At 41.6% G+C, this 21,996-nt stretch overlaps 2 protein-coding genes across 7 annotated transcripts in view; one reads left to right on the forward strand and one right to left on the reverse strand.

Annotated features, from left to right (window-relative positions):
* Positions 1-20,464, reverse strand: part of letm1 (leucine zipper-EF-hand containing transmembrane protein 1) — an 82,757-nt gene extending 62,293 nt beyond the window's left edge. For all 4 annotated transcript variants that reach the window (XM_080202413.1, XM_080202232.1, XM_080202325.1 and 1 more), the window contains exons 1-2: positions 20,115-20,464; positions 9,181-9,238 (exon numbers count right to left, since the gene is read on the reverse strand). In XM_080202413.1, the coding sequence (XP_080058539.1) occupies positions 9,181-9,238; positions 20,115-20,193 (137 nt within the window). In that variant the 5' untranslated portion in view covers positions 20,194-20,464. The remainder of the gene's footprint in view (positions 1-9,180; positions 9,239-20,114) is intronic.
* Positions 20,465-20,600: 136 nt separating this feature from the next.
* The window catches only part of nsd2 (nuclear receptor binding SET domain protein 2), a 127,512-nt gene continuing 126,116 nt past the window's right edge, over positions 20,601-21,996 (forward strand). For 2 of the 3 annotated variants that reach the window (XM_080202545.1, XM_080202733.1), the window contains exon 1: positions 20,601-20,981. The gene's annotated coding sequence lies outside the window, so the exon portion shown is untranslated. Of the gene's footprint in view, positions 20,982-21,167; positions 21,272-21,996 lie in introns of those variants that run through there. The other variant, XM_080202639.1, reaches the window with a different exon arrangement.

Consider the following 21,996-nt stretch of genomic DNA (forward strand, 5'->3'; position numbering starts at 1 on the left):
GCACAAGAAACCATACTTTTCTCTATATCCCAACACGTGACAATAATAAATCAAATTATCTGCTGTACAGAAGTTATTGGAATTGAAAATGAAGGACAAAGTAACTGAACTCAAGTAATTTGGGAGAACAAGAATTTGGTTTTACCAAATTGACACTATTCTCCCCTGTATCTGGCAAGTTAGGGGTTCCATTCGTAGACACGCAGGGTAGAATAGGTGTAGGGTGATGCGGCAGCGTGGGCTCGTTGGGCCGAAGGGCCTGTTTCCCGTGCTGGGTTGTTCTTTGTTCTTTAACATTAATTTGTGACGAGCAGATCTAACCAAATGTACTTTTTTCAGCAAGTGATTAATTTAAGAAATGGGAGCATCTATTGATGAATTTATGGGAAGTTTGTGGCATAGTGACAATGTGACTGGAATAAAAATTCAGAGGTCCAGTTTAATGCTCTGGGCACAGGGGCTCAAATCCTAGCATGGTGCACAGTTGCACAGTGGTTAGCACTGCCTTTCTCAGTGCCAGGGACCAGAGTTCGATTCCGGCCTCGAACGATTGTCTGTGTGGGTTTCCTCCGAGTACTCCAATTTCCTCCTACAGTCGAAAGGTGTGCAGATTGAATAGACTGGCCATACTAAGTTGCCCTGAAGTATCCAAACTTGTAGATTAGATGGATGAGCTGTGGTAAATACATGGAGTTATAGGGATAGGGCAGGGGAGTGAGCCTGGGGAAGATGCTTTTTGAAGAACTGGTGCAGACTCGACGAGCCGAATGACCTCCTTCTGCATCATAGGGATTCTATGGTTCAATGTCAGCTCGTGGAATGTAAATTAATTGAATAAATCTGGAATTAATAGCTCATCTCTGTAAAGGTGACATGAAACCCTGTCAATTGTTGTAAAAAAAAAATCTCGTTCACTAATGTCCTTCAGGGAACAAAATCTGCCGTATGTGCCTGGTGTGATTTACGTATGATTCCAGACCAACAATGTGTTTGTCTCTTAACAATAGCAAATCACAGTTTTACCAAATCACGCAGTTGTGGTCAATAAGGAATGAAGCCAGAAGTCAGATCCTAGAATCCTACGGTGCAGAAGGAGGCCGTTTGTCTCATCGAGTCTGCACTAACAACAATCCCACCCAAGCCCTATCACCATAACACTATGCATTTATCCTAGCTCGTCTCCTGACACCAAGGGGAATTTAACATGACCAATCCACCTAACCAGCTCATCTTTAGACTGCGGGAGGAACCTGGAGCACCCAGAGGAAACCCACACATACATGGGGAGAATGTGCAGACTCCACACAGTGACCCAGCCGGGAATTGAACCCGGGTCTCCGGCACCACGAGGCAGCAGTGCTAACCACTGTGCCACCTGAGCTGCACTAATGATGGACCAAAACACTGACCTTGGCACAAAGGACAAAAGCACACCCAACTCTTTCAATCCTGTAAAGTGCTTTATACTAATATTTAGGAGCCAGGTGAGTGATATTATTATTACATTATCACTAAATCCCCTCTTATCAACCACCTAGGAACTACCATTGACCAGAGAAGCCCGTCATCCTGGACAAGGCTGTCCTCTTGATTTGCATTCCATCTGCCCAATAAATATGTACTCCTTCCACAACTAACAATGGCAATAGCATGTACCATCTACAAGATGCACTGAGCAACTCAGCAAGGCTCCTTCAATAGCATCTGTGACTTCTAGCATCTGTGACTTCTAGCATTGAGTAACAAGAGCAACAGATGATTGGGAACACCATCACCCGCAAACACCACCTTTTATGTCACAAATCATCCTGACTTAAAAATTACATTGTCATTGTTTTACTGCTGCTGAGTCAAAATCTGGAACTCCCTTCCAAACAGCATTGTGGGTGTTCCTGCAACACATGGATTGCAGCAACTCAAGAAGGTGGCTTACCACCATCTTCTCAAGGGTAATTACAGATGGGCAACAGATGCTGGCCCAACCAGTGATGCCCACGGCCAATGAAAGAATAGATATATTTTAAAGTTACACAGATACACTAGAGAGGCTGGGACCGGTCTTCCTTAGAGAAGGTTGAGGGGAGATGTGACAGAGGTATTGAAAACTATCAGAGATCCGAAATGTGCAGATAGGAAGAAACTGCACCCATGTCATAAGAGTTAAAATGTAGAGATGCCGGCGTTGGACTGGGATAAACACAGCAAGAAGTCTCACAACACCAGGTTTAAATCCAACCAGAACTCTGGTTAACTCTGACCAGAACCTTCCACACAGCTGACGAAGGAACATCATTTCTGAAAGCTTGTGGGATTACTATCAAATAAACTGGTTGGACTTAAACCTGGTGTTGTGAGACTTCTTACTGAGAAGAGTTAAGAACCAGAGAGTACTGATATAAGGTCAATGGCAAAGAACCAAAGGCAACATGATGAAAAACAGTCCTATGCTGTGGGTGCTTAGGACATGGGATGCAATACACGATGGCAGAGTGATTAGCACTGCTGCCTCACAGCGCCAAAGACCCGGATCAACTCCCGGCTCGGGTCACTGCTCTGGTTTCCTCCCACAGTCCAAAGACGTGCTGGTCAGGTGAACTGGCCACACTAAATTCTCCATCAGTGTACCCGGGTGCCGAGTGTGGTGACTAGGGGATTTTCACAGTAACTTCATTGCAGTGTTAATGTAAGCCTACTTGTGACTAATAAATAAACTTTGATACTGGATAGTGTGGTGAAGGCAGGTTCATTCTTAGATTTAAAAGGAAATTGGATAATTATCTGAATACAAAATCTGTGGGGCCATGGGAAAAGATTGGGCAGTGGAACTACCTGAGTTTCTCTTGCAGCGAGCTGAGTTACATGGTATCCTTCTGTGCAATGATCTATGATTCTGTGATCCCAAATATGGAGTTCTCTCCAACGTAAAAAAACAGGCATCAGCTCAATTAATACTTTTAATTCTGTATTTTTAAGCATTTGTTAGCTAGGATATTAAAGGATACATCCCAACATGATGTCAAGAGCCCAGCTGATGTTAAGTACCGTGGTATTCCAAATACCAGAAAGGAAACATGGAATGCCTGCTCTTAACTCAATTTGGTGTAATGTAAGAAAAAATGACTAGCAAAGGATGTCCCAGATGGTTTTGTGCTAACTTTAAAGAAAATAAATTTTTTAAAATAATGTAATGTATAACAAGAAAGTCAACCAAAAATACACAATCACATTAATGGCTACACATAGCATCTTCCAATTCATCCAATTCCAAATCCCCCTACTTTCCTAACCTCTGTGCTAACCCTCCACAAAAGACATTCCATCGGTTTTAAAACTATAGGCAAAATCTTGCAATTCGTGCCACACCAGGCACCGACATCCCTTAGGATTAGATAATTTGCTTGCTTCAGCCAACTTGTTGGGAGTAGACACAGCTTGCCACTGTGGGCTAAGGTCTCAAAACAGCTCTGATGCACAGGGTGAACCTGCTTCTGATTTACTGCTTTTCCTTTTGATCTTCCCTTATCTGAACTAACCTTCTCAGAAATTACTCACTCAGAGGCTTACAGCATCGAAACAGGCCCCTTGGGCCATGCTACCCAGTTTTTAACCATTGAGCTAGCCCCAGTTGTCTGCATTTGGCCCAAATCCCTCTATACCCATCGTACCCATGTAACTAAATGCTTTTTAGAAGACAAAATTCTACTACGACCTCTGGCAGCTCATTCCAGACATTCACCACCGTATGTGTAGAATTGTCCCTCTGGACCCATTTGTATCTCTTCACTCTCACTTTAAACCTATGTCTTCAAACTGCAGATTCCTCTATCTTTGGGAAAATATGTTGACTATCTATCGACCTTGTCTACGCCTCTCATTATTTTATAGACTTCTTTAATATCACCCCTAAGCATCTTACACCCAGGGGAAAAGTCCCAGCCTCTCCTTATAACTCAAACCATCAAGTATTGGTAGCACCCTAGTAAATCTTTTCTGCATGCTTTCTAATTTAATAACATCCCTTCTATAATAGGGTGACCAGAACTATGCATGGTATTCCAAATGTGGCCTTACCAATATCTTGTACAACTTCAACAAGATGTCCCAGCTCCCATATTCAATGTTCTGACCAATGAAACTAAGCATGTCAACTGTCTTCTTCAACACCCTGTCCAACTCTGACTCCACTTTCAAGGAGCTGTGAATCTATACCCCTAGATGTCTTTCTTCTATAATTCTTTTCCCAATGCCCTGGTTCGATCTTAACTACCTTTACTACATAAATTTGCCATTTAGAATGCTAGTGTAAAATTTATCCTCCCCATCATCTCTTTGGAAACTTTTACCATCTTTACTTCACCATTTGACACTTTAACATCTACCTAAGACAAGTTGGCAACAATGGCAGTTTCCAGTGTTGCTCAGCTAATCAGCATATCAAAAACCTTTCAGTCAATCTGTATATAATTCTATAATTTTCATTTTAAAATAGCTCGTTCTTCTTAAAACACACTGTCAATTATTGGATTTCTTATTTTTCATTTTATCATGATTTACTAACAGAGTTAATTGAGTAAGCAATAATTTCCTATAATGGCCAAGCAGATTTAAGGAGCTGAATGGCCATTGTTAATTATTAAACTCACTGTTTAATTCACTCACATTGCAAAAGTGAACGTGTCTGAGTCCCTGAAACATCATCAATGAACAATCAAATTCATCCAGTACAAAAATCTCCTTCAAAAAGCTATTTGTATTTTCATTCCTTTGTGTTGACTTTCTAATTATGCCACACAGCATCCCTATCTAATGTGATACCATCATCATCAACCAAGAAGTACTCAAGGCTGATCTTTCTTCAGGTTTTTCCTCCAAAGAGACCACAACCTCCATCAAACCAAAAATTCTAGTTATTCATTGAAGTCATTTTGGCAACATAATTTAGTAACAAATTAGACCCAGTTCTTGAAAATGAATATAATTATTCTAAATAAATCAAGATTTTGTGAAAGAATTGAAGAGAAAAATTCTTGCAGACATTTTTTAAAATTAGACTCTAAAAATAGCACAAATCTGATTGCACACGCGGCTCAAAATTTATTTCTAATGACATCTATTTCTACAACAATTTTTAAAAATAAATCCAATGACATTAAAATAGCTTAATTTCGTAGTTGAATTTAATGTAAGGGCAACAATCCATATTAATGAAAGGAATTGTGGCATAGTGGTCAGTGCTGCTGCCTCACAGCACCAGGGAACCAGGTTCAGTTTTGGCTTTGGGTGACTTAAGTTTCCTCCCATAGTCCAAAAATGTGCAGATTAGGTTGAATGGTCATGATAAATTGCCCCTTGGTGTCAGAGGGATTAGAAGGGTAAATATGTGGGATTACGGGGCCAGGGCCTGGTGGGATTGTTGTTGGTGCAGGCTCCTTCTGCACTGTAGGAATTCTATGAATACATAATTGAAAACCGATGCAAGCTTGATAATATGGTCTTTAACTAAGGCAGATGAAATAAAAGCAAATTACTATGGATGCTGAAATCTGAAACAAAAAAGTACTGGAAAATCTCAGCAGGTCTGACAGCATCATTAGCTCTATTCTCTCCCCATTTATGCTCTAATTTCTGCTGAGATTTTGTGTTTGCGTTAAAGGCAGATGAGACCATGATTTTGCTTTCTAAAATATTTATAAGGCATATATATTCTTCTGTTAAATTGAAATCGTAACTGCTATTCACACCATGGCACCAGTTAAATTGTGCTTCAGATTAGAATCTTGGTTTTCTTAGACATTTAAAATTTTGAGGTGCTTTCAATTGCTGAGAGACTCGGTGAGAAGAAAATGTGTAAGATTTAAGAACATAAGAACATAAGAAATAGGAGCAGGAGTAGGCCATCTAGCCCTTCGAGCCTGCCCCGCCATTCAATAAGATCATGGCTGATCTGTTGTGGCTCAGTTCCACTTTCCCGCCCTCTCCCCATAACCCTTAATCCCCTCTCTTATCAAGAACCCATCAACCCGCTTCTTAAAAATATTTAGCGAGGCAGCCTCCACCACTTCAACGGGCAGAGAATTCCAGAGATTCACCACCCTTTGAGTGAAGAAGTTCCTCCTCAACTCCGTTCTAAACCGCCTCCCCTTTATCTTGAGGCTGTGCCCCCTAGTCCTACTGTCTTTTTTGAGCGGGAAGAGTCTCTCCACCTCTATCCTATCCATCCCATTCATCATCTTATACGTCTCAATGAGATCTCCCCTCATTCTTCTAAACTCTAATGAGTACAAGCCTAGTTTATTCAGCCTCTCCTCATAGCTCAATCCCCTCAACTCCGGTATCAGCCTAGTAAACCTCCTCTGCACTCCCTCCAGGGCCAAAATATCCTTGCGCAGGTGCGGCGCCCAAAACTGCACACAGTACTCCAGCTGCGGCCTCACCAATGTCCTATACAGCTGCAGCAAGACCTCCCTACTTTTATATTCAATCCCCCTCGCTATGAAGGCCAGCATCCCATTCGCCTTCCTGACCACCTGCTGCACCTGCAAGCTGGGTTTTTGCGACTCATGCACAAGGACCCCGAGGTCCCTCTGCACCGTCGCCTGCTGCAGTTTTTCGCCACGTAAGTAATAGTCCTTCCTACCATTCTTCCTACCAAAGTGGACCACCTCACACTTGCCAACATTAAATTCCATTTGCCATTTCCTGGCCCATTCGCCCAGCCTATCTAGATCCTTCTGCAGACTCTCCACACCCTCCGCACAATTTGCCTTTCCCCCAATCTTGGTGTCATCTTTTTAAATAAAATATCTGTAATGCATCTTATGCCAAATCAAAAGATGAACTTTAGATCGTGAAGATATTACTATGCAAGTATTATTGCCATGATGAGGGAGGGATGTAGAGAGACACAGGAAACAGCAAAACATAATCTTCTAGCCTGACTGAAGATATTTGGATATTCTTTGAATATCTGAAGTGGGTGCGATATAGTAAAAGACTGCCCACAGCACTAGTTCATTCAAAGTACTCAGGTAAAGGCAGCATGTCAAAGACCAGGAACATGATAGTTTAATTGCCAGTCCACATCGATATAGTTGAGCTTTGTCAGGAGGGTATGCAGGTGGAGAATAGGAGACTTGGTTATCGCCAAGCCAACGTTTGGAAAATTATTCAGGATTTCTGAATCTGATAATTATTCAGTGCTAAGCACAGGCTAAATGCATCTCAGCAATTTCAGCATTGTCAAATAGAGCACTAAAACTCCAGAGAGCAGTCCGGCATTTATGGAACTGCAGCCCAACAAGACTGTCCTCACAAAAGGAGGTTTGGTTTATTTTACCTGATAGCAATGTATAACATAATAATCAGCATTGTGAATAAAAAATTTATTGCACTGGAGGTAAATTCAACTTGGCTTTATTCATGGACCAGCCTCCCATCCATGGACTCTGTCTACACTTCCCGCTGTCTTGGCAAAGCAGCCAGCATAATCAAGGACTCCACACACCCCAGACATTCTCTCTTTCACCATCTTCCATTGGGAAAAAGATACAAAAATCTGAGATCACATACCAACCGACTCAAGAACATCTTCTTCCCCACTGACATCAGACTTTTGAATGGGCCTACTTTGCATTAAGTTGATCTTTCTCTACATCCTAGCTATGACTTTAAAACTACATTATGCACCCTCTCCTTTTCTTTATGTATGGTATGTTTTGTCTGTATGGCACACAAGAAACCATGCTTTTCACTATATACTAATACATATGACAATAATAAATCAAATCAAAATCAAACAATCACTTCTTCATCTCAAAGCAAAATATTGCAGATGCTGGAAATCTGAAATGAAATCAGTGAATGCTAGAAGAACTCAGATCTGGCAACATCTGTAGATAGAGAAACAGAGTTAATGTTTCGAGTCCGACCGTGATTGTCCTTCAGAACCATTCCAGAGATTCATATTAGACTCCAATCAACTCAGTATCTCTCTCCACAGATGCTACCAGACCTGATCAGTTTTTCCAGCACTTGGTTTCTGAGTACTATGACACGTGAAATAAAAACAATCAGTAACCATGTAACAAATAAATGAAAAAGAATTGCAAATCACATTTTTTTGTGGCCTAATAAATTTTTAGGATGAACTGAAGCCCTGAAGTCCAAAGAGCATCTTCTCAGTCGCTGGTCAATTTATCTGTCATATCATCACGCCTAATATTTTTAAAATATTCCCAATAATTGGAACTCTTTTTCATGCATTTAAATTGCCCACTGTCCTAATGAAGCAATGTAAATAAACAGCAAATAAAAACAAAATGTGAAAAATCAAATTGTCAGATAAGTTCGAGAATTTCGGTTTGGGGTGATCTTATAGAGGTGTATAAAATAGAATGGCACAAATAGGTAGATAGTCAACATCTTTCTTCAGAGGTAGTGGAGTCTTAAACTAGAGGGCATAGGTTTAAGGTGAGAGGAGAAAGGTACAAAAGAGTCCAGAGGGGCAATTATTCCATGTGGAGGGTAGCGGGTGTCCAGAACGAGCTGCCAGAGGTAGTAGTAGAAGCGAGTACAACTGTGTCTTTTAAAAAGCATTTGGACAGTTACATGGGTAAGATTGGTATAGAGGAATATGGGCCAAAAACAGGCAATTGGGACTAGCTTAATGGTTAAAACCTGGGCAGCATGGACCAATTGGGATGAAGGACCTGTTTTCAAGGTCCTCCATGGCACAAAAGCTGCAAAGAAAGGACAGGGGCTCAAGGTTAGGGAAAATGTACACATAGCTTACATTTAAATTATCTTCTAGAGTATTGAATTTCTGGAATAGACTGTCTAAGAGGAGATCAGTGGTGTGGAAAGACTGAGGACAAGTTGGACTTGAATCTGAAAAGGGAGACAGAGGGATCCTAGTTTTTCAGCAGCATCAAAACTGATTCATTTCATTTGCAACATTTAATATCCCATCCCAAAGAACAATTCCTTTACCAAGTCACTAATTAACACCATCAAATTACAAAGAATTGGCCTGTAACCAGCTAAAATGTCATTTAACAGAACATCCTCATGTGTACTGGGGAAATCAACAAAGGTTAGCTTGGAAAACATACATTCACCTTTAATGAGTGAACTCATTCAAGAAAAACAGCATCATTGTTTGGCAATAAATAATTTTCTTACCTGTGGCTTGTCAATCTTAGTGCAGTACACTTAAGGCAGGCAATTTCACGAACACCACCTGCAACAGGGTAATAGCAAACAGACATAAATATTTTCCTTGGTTCAACTCGGCAAATTAATTCGTCAAATGATTATAACATTAGGCAATAAAGTTGCCTAAGTAAAAGAACACTAGTAATTTTAGGTCATTGATCAAATAAGGTTACAAAATATTTAGACACCTTCCTTAACACAGGAAGGAATGCTTGTTTATGTTTATTTTACCTTAAAATAACTGTGCTAACACCCAAAATGTGGTATAAGCATTTACACATCACAAAATAGATGCTGGAGAACACTAACAAGATAAATCTTGCCTAGATATGAAGGTAATTATAAATTAAAACACAAAATTCTCATGTTTGATCAAGGATGGAATTAGTAAAGGCAATTATGCTACCAGATGGTGATATTCTGATTTCCTCCACACCCCCTGCCACCCAAATTTATGAAGTATGTATATGGAAAAGAGCATTGTCATGCTGGTGACATAAATTTCTAAAACTTTGCATAATACAGCATTTTCCAATTAACATCACTTTCCAATGGCCTTCTTGTGATGATTTAACAACAAACTATTTAAAAGCTTTGCGAACAGCCTGAAATATTACGCCACTACAGTAACTGACTTCATTAATAAGTGTGTAGAAGACTGTACGCCAAAGAAGCAAATCTGTGTGTTTCCCAACCAGAAACCATGGATGAACAGGAATATCCGCCACTTGAAGTGTAGGTCCGAGGCATTCAAGTCAGGTAACCCCAGTCTAAAGAAGAAAGCCAGATACGATCTAAGGAGATCCATCAAAGATACCAAAAGACAGTACCGGACCAAGCTAGAGTCCCAGGCTAGCCACACAGGCACCTGCCAACTATGGCAAGGTCTGCAAGACTTAACAGGCTACAAGATAAGGGAATGTAAAATCATCAACTCCAACACACCCCTCCCTAATGCATTCTATGCCTGTTTTGAGCAAGAGATCAGTGAGAGCACATCTACTATCCTGGAAGCCTGGGATGAACTCGTTCCTGAGGTCACCACTGCAGATGTCAGAGCAGCTTTCTCGAAGGTCAACCTATAGAAAACAACTGGCCTGGATGAGATACCTGGACGAGCACTCAGATCCTGCGTGGATCAGCTGACAGGGGTAGTTGCAGACATCTTCAACCTCTCTTTACAACAATCTGAGGTCCCTATCTGCTTCAAGAAGATGACCATCATCCCAGTACCAAAGGAAAGCCAAGTCTTAACGATTATCATCCAGTGGCTCTGACATCCATCATTATGAAATGCTTCAAAAGGCTAGTCATGGGACAAACCAATTCCAGCCTACCAGACTACCTGGATCCTCTACAGTTCACCCACCGCAGCAACAGGTCCACTGCAGACACCATCTCCCTGGCCCTGCACTCAACTCTGGAATACCTAGATAACAAAGACACCTATGTCAGACTCCTATTTACTGACTACAGCTCAGCTTTCAACGCCATCATTCCTATGAAACTCATCTCCAAACTCTGTGGCCTGGGCCGCAGCTCCACCCTCTGCGATTGAATATAAAAGTAGGGAGGTCTTGCTGCAGCTGTATAGGGCATTGGTGAGGCCGCAGCTGGAGTACTGTGTGCAGTTTTGGGCGCCGCACCTGCGCAAGGATATTTTGGCCTTGGAGGGAGTGCAGAGGAGGTTTACTAGGCTGATACCGGAGTTGAGGGGGTTGAGCTATGAGGAGAGGCTGAATAAACTAGGCTTGTACTCGTTAGAGTTTAGAAGAATGAGGGGAGATCTCATTGAGACGTATAAGATGATGAATGGGATGGATAGGATAGAGGTGGAAAGACTCTTCCCGCTCAAAAAAGACAGTAGGACTAGGGGGCACAGCCTCAAGATAAAGGGGGGGCGGTTCAGAACGGAGTTGAGGAGGAACTTCTTCACTCAAAGGGTGGTGAATCTCTGGAATTCTCTGCCCGTTGAAGTGGTGGAGGCTGCCTCGCTAAATATTTTTAAGAAGCGGGTTGATGGGTTTTTGATAAGAGAGGGGATTAAGGGTTATGGGGAGAGGGCGGGAAAGTGGAACTGAGCCACGACAGATCAGCCATGATCTTATTGAATGGCGGGGCAGGCTCGAAGGGCCAGATGGCCTACTCCTGCTCCTATTTCTTATGTTCTTATGAATCCTGAACTTCTTAACCCACAGACCACAATCAGTAAGGATAGGCAACAACACCTCCACCATGATCATCTTCAACACCAGTTCCCCACAACGCTACTACTATAGCCCCCAACAATACTCCTTATACACCTATGACTGTGCAGCCAAATTCCCCTCCAATTTGACTTTCAAGTTTGCTGACAACACCACCATAGTGGTTCAGATCTCAAACAATGAGACAGAGTACAGGAATGAGATGGAAAATCTGGTGAACTGGTGTAGCGATAATAATCTCTCCCGCAATTGCAACAAAATGAAGAAGGTTGTCATCAACTTCAGGAAACGTAAAGGAGAACATGCCCCTGTCCACAATGGGAATGAAGTAGAAATGATCGAGGGCTTCAAATTTTAAGGTGCCCAGATCACGAACAACCTGTCCTGGTCTCTCCATGCCAACACCATGGTTAAGAAAGCTGAACAACGCCTCTACTTTCTCAGAAGACTAAGGAAATTTGGCATGTCAGCTACGACTCTCACCAACTTTTACAGATGCACCATAGAAAGCATTCTTTCTGGTTGTATCACAGTTTGGTATGGCTCCTGCTCTGCCCAAGACCACAAGAAACTACAAAAGGTTGTGAACATAGCCCAATCCTTCACGCAAACCAGCCTCCATCCATTGACTCTGTCTACACCTCCCGCTGCCTCGGCAAAGTGGCCAGCATAATCAAGGACCCCATGCACCCAGGACATTCTCTCTTCCATCTTCTTCATCGGGAAAAAGATACAAAAGATCAAATAATTGCTGCAACTTCACTCTTTTTAAAAAGACTACATTCTGTAAGATTATAAACACACTCAGGTACTTATTGTTTTCAATGCAATGAAGAAAAATTTCAATTTTCAATAACAATATATTATCCTGCAGTAAGAATTGCCTTTATGGCTCACTGGCCACTCAAAGTACTTAATCTTCCTTTTAAAAAAAATCTATCTAGTTTCAGTTGTGAAATGTGAATCAATATTCCATTTCCTACAATATGTCACTGACAAAATACAAACTGAAATTTGGCTGTTCCATTGCAAACAACACAGGTTAGTGCTCTGTAACTACTTGAGATTTTAGGGTGAATGGGACTGTATGGGGCACTAGCACCAAAATCTGTTTGAGCTATTTTCATGTACAGATCAAGAGCTATCAGCTACCGCGGCTACATTCACGGCCAGGTGTCCCTGGAGAGGGAACATGCTGTGTCCGTGGGCACAGTTGATGCTTTCCACACCCACCGGGCAGCGCAGGGGCTAGGGTGTATTATAGACCCCGACAATCACATTTTGATTTAATGTTTTAAGTTTCCTTTCGACTTTGTTTTTTGTTTGGGCTGTTCCCTCCCTTCCTTTTTGGGGGGCTGCCCCTTTTAATTTATCCCTAAATGAATTTGAGTTTGTTTACTTGTTTGGCATGCAAAAGAACATCAAGAGCTATCAGTCTCTCTCACATTTGAAATGACTGAGACTTAATTTACTCTTGGTGAATTTTTTTTACATTAGTAACTTGGTGTGATTTACTCACGTTCCTCATCTTTGGGGACCCAGTGCACAGAAGGGCAAGAAAATCAGATGACCAACTGGTGAGTCTGATCCTGGGTTCAGTGAAAACTACTACTTACGCAGGTACAGGCATTTATGAAGGAGTCACAGAAATTCTTATTACATCAGAAAACAAGACATTATCAGAAATCACAGAACCTTCTTGTCTCCTCAAGGTACAAGATAATAATATTATTGATAAGACAAAGAGGTCTTAGAGGTTACCGAATCCTAATACAATTGATGATGTATTACTGCTTGTATTACTAATTGAACATGTACACTGATAAGAAAAAGGTATGACTATGGAACTGATTCTTGTAGCTGGCGCAGTCTTGGTATAGAATCAGCAGTTTGTAGGGACTCTTCTCTGTCTCCAAGACTCTGCCATATACTGCATGCAGTTTTGCGATAATAAAAGCTAGTTGTTTTTGCAAAGCAAACTTTGGTTAGTTTTACTATCACAGCTCGGAAAACAAGAAATTCTCCACTACAATAGGAATACCAGCAAGGGTTGCTTTACATTGCTTGCCATAATTCCAAGCCCAAGTAGTCACCCAGATTAACGTGGAGCATGAGCATGTACTGTCCCTATTTGTTCATTTGAAGATCTCAGTTAACATCATAGCATCAGTGTAATGAACAATAAGAACAAGATCATCATATAAAACTCTAGGTTTTCATTTTTAATTTGAAGTTTGACTGACCTGCTTTTTTTTTGCAATAATAGTGCCTGCCTCATAAGTAGGTGCGTGGTGGAGATAGAAAGAGAACTTGTCTGATAGTGTTGCACTCATGCAATATCGTTCTATTGTCCCAAAAAGGGATAAAGGAAAACTAACAACTGATATTTGATTTCATCCAAATCCTTCAATGGATTATGAAGTAGCAAATATTCCTATGAAAACACTAACAACAATAAATTAGGTTGACATCCGATGAGTTCTGTGCCATTTCTGGTCGTCTCCTCCTGTTCCATAATTTAAAGTCTTTCTTTTATCATAGCTTCAGAGAGATTTATTTTCCTTGCTGCCATAATGCTTATATAGCACTGTCCAGCAAATACATTCTAATAACACATTTTAGCTTCTTGATTTGTTAATAGCCAACTTATATTGATAGATAAATTTAGTAACCTTACCTAACTTAATGTTGGATTGTTGAACATTCGATAAAGTTTAAACTAAACACTAGGGTTGAATCTGATGCTTCATTGTCCACAGTGGAAATATCAATGATCTCATAAAAGCTTCCTTATGAGTCATTACATCATAAAAGCCTGCCCTTTTTAAAAATCTGTCTTGATAGTCTTAAAAAATACATAAACTAATTATTCTTTTAAAATATCATTCTATATGGATATTTAAGCATCAACAGAAAAGATCCAGAAGCAGGTACAGTAGCTATGTCATTAGTGGTAGCTAATAACCTTGAGATAGAGAGAGTTTAAATCCATATATAGTGATGAAATAGAATTCAGTAAATATGTTGTAATGTAAGACCTGACACTACAGAAAAAAAAACACAACCGTGAAAGCTACTGGATTGCTGCAGAACCGACCTGACTCATTTAATGTCCTTCAGAAAAGGATACCAGTCACATCTGACTTCAATCCCACATACGATATTGTAGTTGACTCAACACCCACAAGCTGAGGATGCTGCTTCTGAGTTGCAAACATCCTAACAGTTTAAAAACGGATAAGTCACTTGGTTGGATGGCCAGAATCCCAAGTTGCTAAAACATTGGGTGCAGAATGTGCGTGCATGTCCACCATTTTCCAATCTTCCTTAGGTATGCAAGAGGATTGGAGAATGGGAAACGTACCACCCTTTTTCAAGGGAGTGTGCAAGGATAATACAAGTAACTTCAGACTCAATTTAAGATAACTGCTGGATAAGACTTTAGAAACAATAATCAGGGAAGACAAAAATCAATAGGCACTTGAGGCTTGAGTTAATTAAGCAGAGCTGGAACGAATTTGTAAAAGGCAGATAAATGATTTTTTTGAATAAGAAAGAGAGAAGGTTGAAAAGAATGCTGTCTACTTGAATTTTAAGAAAGCATCTGACCAGGCACCACTTTAAAGGTTCACTTACAAAATTGAGTTTCATGGAAAAGGAGGATTAGTGTCAACTTGGCGAAAAAAAAGAAATTATTTCATTGGTGAGGAAAAGAAATTGACTTCATTGGCAAAAAAAGAGAAATTAGCTTCATGGCAGAAAACAGACTTGTGATAAATGGCTGTGTTTCAGACAGGGTATTGGTAGAGAGTGGTGATCCCTCAGAGTCAGTGGTAGAACCACTGCTTTGTTTGAAACATGAAAAGGACTTAAAAATAAGAGTAAAATTTCAAAATTTATAGATACCAAACTCAGAGGTGGGGCAATTAGTAATGTTAACAGCAATCAACTGCAACATGATGTAGATAAGCCAGTAGGCTGAATTTGATTCAGAAAAATGTGAGGTGATGCATTTTGACAAAAGAGACGGGGAGAATCAATATATATTTAATGGCAATAATTCAAAAGAATGGGCAGGGACAGAAGGATGTGGGGGCTCTGTGCATAGATCTTTGATGGTGGCAGGACATATCGGGAGTCTAATTCAGAATACATTAGGGATTTTTAGGCTTCATAGAGAGAAAACAAAAACAGGGAAGTTTATGCTGAATCTTTATGGAGCACTGGTTCGGTCACAAGTAGAGAATCCTAGTCACTACTGCACATTGGGAAGAACGCAAGGATCCTTGAGAAGGTGCCAAGGCAATTTACCAGAATGGTTCCAAGGAATTTTAGCTACAAGGTTAGGTTGAAGCTGGGATTGTTCTCCTTCAAAAGTAAACTGAAGGGAGATTTGAAAGAGATGCGCAAGATTATTCCAGATTTCGACGTGATAGACAAAAGGAAGAAGTTGTCCCTATTAGCTGATAGTATAAGGATAAGGATTCAAAGATATCTGGTTTTGAGTAAGAGATGGAGAGGGATTGCAGAGAAGAACTTTAAAAAACAAAATGCTGTAAGTGATAATGATCTGGAACTGCTACCTACTAGGGAAATGGCAATGGAGATGTCAACTTCAAAATGAAATTGGATGAGCATTTGAGGGGAAACAAACCTTAGGACTATGAGGATAATGCAGAGGAACAGGACAGATTGGACTGCTAGAGAGAGCTGGTACAGATCTAATAGGCTGAATGGTCTCCTTCTACACCATCATGATGCTTGTAAACTTCTTGTTTACGTCTCACTCTCTGTAAAGACTTCTTCATCCCAGTTTTTCACATTTCATTGATCACACCAATTTCCACATTAAGAGCTTCTGAGATGCTTTTTGCTATATAATGTTCTCCTTTTACTTCACTGACAGAGACATTGACACCCCATCCAGTAACTGAAGGATCGTTTAGCTCTGCCTAATGCATAATTCTGCTGTTTATCAAGCATGTAGTCTTGCGTCATAGCTTCACCAAGTTGACATCTTATTTTTAGGTTCAGCCACTGTTAATCCTGGCCTGCTACCTTCTACTCATTGTACCAAGGTTGATCTCCTAACTTGATTGTGGTTAATGACAATCCTGCTGCTGATGGCCCACAGCACCGTATGATGCCCAATTTGCAGCTGCTAGGTCTCTTCTGAATCTAGCCCATTGAACACAGTAGTGGCACAGCACAGCATGATGGAGGGTACCCCCTCTAAGGACAGGACTTTGTCTCCACAAGGATTCCACAGTGGTCATGGCTCCTAACATCATGGACAGACGCTTGAATAATGAGTAGATTGTTGAGGGTGAAATGATTTCCTTCATGTTAGTTTTTTCAGCACCTGCCCAAGCCCATCCTGGCACCTCAGTCCAGGGCTTAGGACTCAGCCAGCTAGGTCAGTAATGATGCTACTGGACCCCTTGGTAATGAGCACTGAAAAACCCCACCCAGAGTGTATTGTCTTCTTGCTCCAATCAATACTTCCTCAAAGCTGTGTGCAGCATGGAGAAGTGAGGATTCATCAACCAAGTGAGGGAAGTAAGTGGGAACCAGATGTCCTTATCAATATCAACCTGATAATATGAATCTCCATGGGTTCCAAAGTCACCTCTGAGGACTCCTAGGGTCAGTCCCCACCAACCTTATATGTCTGTGCTGAAGGGTCTACCCTATCAGTAAGATAGCATGGCCAGAGATGGTGAAGGAAGAGTTTGAGATATTAGTTGAAAATTCTAATGCAGCATGTGTGACACACAGATGTTGTCAAGGAGGACATGGCATGATTAACCGAACTAGGTACACCTTTGTCATTTTCAAATTTAGCATACAAGTTGGTCTACCTAATTTTATTATACTGACCTTATCATGTGCCCTACTACAACCATTGTATCAATCTCAGATAAGGCCAGCAGCTCTGATAAACTCTCCTATCACTTCCCACCAAAATCTCCTTTCCATATCCCAATGCTAACGCCTGCATTGCCTATCCTGGGAAAAAATAGCCATGCTGCAATTCAGTAAGAAATGCAGTTTCAAAATCCCAACTGGCCTTCTCATTCACCAACCACATTGCTACAGCTACGTCCTCATTCATGCCTTTGTTACCACTGGACCTCACTATATCGTCCATAAACTTGAGGTAATTGAAAATCATGCTGCCCATGTCCAAATTGGACAAAGTCCTGTTTACCCAATAACCCGTGTTCACTTACCTATTGCTTCAATTTTAAGATACTCACCAATTCCTTCAAATGCCACCAGGGCTTCACCTACTCTGACCAGCCCCACAACCCTCTGTGCTCATCTATTTGGTCTCTTGAGCAACTCAATTTTAATTGCTTCACCATTGGGACTAAACTATTCAGCTTTTTAGAGATTTAAGACACTCATTAACACAAATTTATTTAGCCAAACTTTTGTTCATCTACACTTGTACTATTTTATGTGGCTTTGTGTCAAATTGTACATAGGTCACATGGATGCATTCAAGGGGAAGCTAGTCAAGCATTTGAGGGCAAAGGGAAGGGAGGGTAGATTCAGATAAGGAAATATGGGAAAAGGCAAATTGAGTATTAACATGGACCTGGGTTGGTTGGGTCAAATGGTCAATTTCTGTATATCCCATGTTAGTTCCACATAATAGTGTAGGTGTGAAACACTTATAAATGTGCTTTATAAGTGCAAGTTGTTATTGAAACATTTATATTGTTATGGCAATGACAATTACTGATTCATTCTTTTTTTTCATTTCCAGATTGAATTCATTTGTAAGTTAATCGTAACGCAAACTCCCGGCTGCTCAGATGACATTATGCAATCTTACAAATTGCTTAACATTAAAGCAGCGGGGTTCAAATGGTTGACCTTTTTTCACTTTAGCATCTTCATAACAGACCATCTTTTTAATATGATCCATGTGAGATCACATCCCATTGCTCTCAAATCTCTGATTAGGGTGTTGAAGCTCTAACTTAGAGCCAAAACATTGTGCACACTATTTAGTTATGGTACTGGAATCTCATTTTGTGAGGTCACAACAACTGAACCAATATAAAGATTAGCTTATCTATCTGTTCTTGGGTGATACTAAGTGTTCCAAGTGCAACCCATGTGATGGTTCATTTAAAAACAAAGCCTTAGGATTTGGAGAAGATAGCTTGTTCTCAGTAACTTAGCCTCTTTAAAATAAACCATCATTTATTTTAGATGGATATCACAATTTGAGAAGTACAAGAAATCTGTCACTTGTATTTTGGAGACTATAAAGAAATGGTCAAATACAAAAAAACAAAAATATCACAAAGCCCTAATTATAGTTATAAGATCCAAAATTTCTTTCATAACAATATGCAAGAGATATGACCACTGGAATCATTAATCCAAATAATCTTCAATGCTTAACTTGGTATATAATTAAAATTGTGCCATGTATTTGCATTAATTACACACATTGAACCAGGGTCCAAGAGACAAAGCTTTGTGCATTCGTAGTCCTTTAGAACCTGCTAGGAAAACATGACATAGCCCCAGCATTTAGCAGCAAGCAGAAGTAAATGATCGCAATTTGCAGTAAGAATTTAACCAGGTTGCTTTAAAAACAGCAAGCTCCTTCAGATAAGTTAAGACGATTTATTTGAACCCACCACCGACCCCCCCCCCCTCAACCAAAGGTTCTTAATAAGGCTGTATCAGTGTGTATGTGTAAAAAAAAATCGTTGTTTCACATTTTTAAGCTTAGGCAATATTTGAATTTCCTTCTACAATCCGTCCACCCCAATACGTTTCTCTCTCCACGAATACTCCTGAGTTTATCCAGCATTTTCCAGCCATGTCCCCCCATCCCTATTTCTGCATTTGCTTAAATCCTGTTACATCTAACACTTGACAGTTGTGGCGAAATATCGACCCAAAAAGATTATGTTTCTTTCTTTCACAGATGCTGCCTGACCTGAGCATTTCCATCCTTCTTTGTCAGCGTCTGCCTCTAATAGGAATTAAATTTACTGGGCAGTCAAAATCTAGAGCTGAAGACCCCTCCCGACTTCTACCAGTTGGCCAGGTTATTTAAGACAACATAGAAGCAAGCAGGTTGCTAAAATATAAAATTAATCTGATCAGAGATCAGATTCAGCAAAACAGCCCAGGCCAAATCGCTGTGTTAAGTGAATCTCAGCGGCCCGCACATTTGATCTGTCGAAGACAGCGGAATTTAAAGGGCATTGACAACAAATTGTTTCACCAGAGATTGACAACATAGCAACAGTCACCGCCATCAAACCATTGGTGTGCGAAAGAGAGAAAACATCCGACGTTCCTAGGCCCATTTTACATGATGGCTTTTAAGAAAAAGATATATTAGCAACTGATGACCATATTTCACTTCGGGGAGGGAGGGGGGTATTTAAAATGTTGAACATTTGATCTCTGACAACCGAAAAAGGTAAGCCGCCCACCTGCAACTCGGGCCTACTCTAAATTTAAATGAATCCGCCCAACTTTCCGCAGTTTTCCTTTGCCACACAGACACAAGAGAGCACTCCCCAAATGGACATTATTGATCTGAAATTAATGACTGACACCCATCGGCTTTGTGATCGCTGCTCGCAACATGAATAAAACATAAGCGGCATTAACGTGAAGGCCTCGCTCTCTGTGGGGAGAACTTGCACGTACCTTTCCTCATTCCCCGGCACACGACGTTCGGCGTCTTCCATACGGAGGACCGGCAGCTTGTGAACAACATGAAGGTCATTTTCGTTATTGGTTATGGAGTGCCGTTGACGAGGGTGAGGGGGAGAAGTGTCCGGAGTGAGAGCTACCCGAGAGGGAAGGACCATTTGATGAAGCAGACGAAGAAACGTCTGCGCTGTCTTTACACGTTTCAATGAGTCACAACCCCTCGCCAGGCATCATATTCCTCCCAAAGCTCTCTCTCTCTCGCTTTCTGACTGTGTGAAAACACCACTCCGATTTCCTCATCCGTTCACCGGCCTACAGCGGGCTGCACTGCGACGCCGCCGAAGAGAAAAAACCCAACCCGCCGCCGTCAACCAACCAATCAAAAAATATAACATACAGTCCGGCAAGCCGCGCCGTCATCCTGCCCAGCAACAGCCAGCACTGCTACTCCCCTCTCTGCGCGCCGCCCCGCCTCTCATTGGCCCGCCGTTCGGAAATGGCGCGCTCGAGCCGCTCGGCGGAATCGGCCGCCCAGCGGGGAGGGAAAGTCAACAACGGGCGTCTGTGAGCGGCGGGTCGGGTCGGGTCACGTGAGGGGGAGACCGCCACGAGCTGTGGCCGTTTTGTTTGGAAATCAGCAGGTTCGGTTCGGAGAGGAGGGAGCGGCGCGTGCGCGGGCGGCCGGTTGGCCGTTGGGCCCCCCCCACCACCCGCGTTCTCGAGCCCGAAAAAAAGAAGCTTTTCTCCATTTCAAAAAAAAGGAGCGAGAGAATGATGCTGGCCGAGCCCGGGCCCTGACGTCACGCGTCTCCAACGTTCGGCTTTTTAAAACAACATCCACCATCACTGGGCAAACGGCGGGTGAGCAATCAGGATTTTAAAATTAATGGGAGATTTTCTTTTTTTTATAAAAAAAATTCCAAATGAGTGAAACCCGGCGTTTCTTCACCCTGCCCTCTCGCGCTCGCCTGCTCGCGCTCCCCCCTCCCGGGCCACAGCCAATGGGAAGCGAGAATTTTCGCGCTGATTGGCTTGGTGGAAGAAGAAGGTGGATGATGAGGATGAGGGAGTGAGAGTTACTGTACACTCTCCTTCAAAAGTACAGTAGCCCTCCCCATCCCCACCCCCGGGATGATGTACGGATGAAACAGGTTCGCTACTTCTCTTACATTTTTATATATATATGAAAAACTAACCAATCTCACGCCTTTCCATTGCTTCCTTTCTCTCCCCCCCCCCCCCCCAACCACCTTTTTTTAATGCGGTGGATAAACCGCATAGAGAGGGTCTGAGTGAGTGAAGGGAAGGGAAAGCAGGAAATAAAAGGTGGTTGAATGAGAATGGCGACTTAGAGGGAACTAGGCCCTGAATTGGTCCAATCGGAAGCTGGGCAGTCAGCCTCCTGAACAGGGAATGAGATTCTGGCATTTTTTTTCCGACTCTTCTTCTCTTTCCCCCCCCGCCCCCCCAGTATCTGTTCAATTTAAAATTATCTATTGTTTCATTGCATTCATGATTAATAATTTCCGATGTCTGCAAGCACGGGTGAAGGTAGATTCAAATCGTTCTTTTTCTTAAGCCAGTGTGGGGTTGAATCTGCATTGCTGCTGCTTGCCTGCCTGCCTGCCTGCTGGATGTATGGAGGGCAGCCATGTTTGTTAAATTTTTCTTTTAAGATTGGTCTTTTAATTTCATCTTGGTCTCTGGTTTGAAATTTAATTTCAGTCTTGCAACAGGTGTTTTGATGTGTTGTTGTTTTCCCTCTCTTGTTTGAGGCTCGCAGCTTTGGCGGATTGCTTTAGCTCCAGTGGAGATTTGGTAAATATGTGGCAGGATTTTTTTGGGGAGGGGGGGTGGGGGAACAGGGAAGGGTTAA

This window comes from Carcharhinus amblyrhynchos, chromosome 1 (assembly GCF_965287045.1).
Source record: "Carcharhinus amblyrhynchos chromosome 1, sCarAmb.v2.hapA, whole genome shotgun sequence".
Classification (NCBI taxonomy): Eukaryota; Metazoa; Chordata; class Chondrichthyes; order Carcharhiniformes; family Carcharhinidae; genus Carcharhinus; species Carcharhinus amblyrhynchos.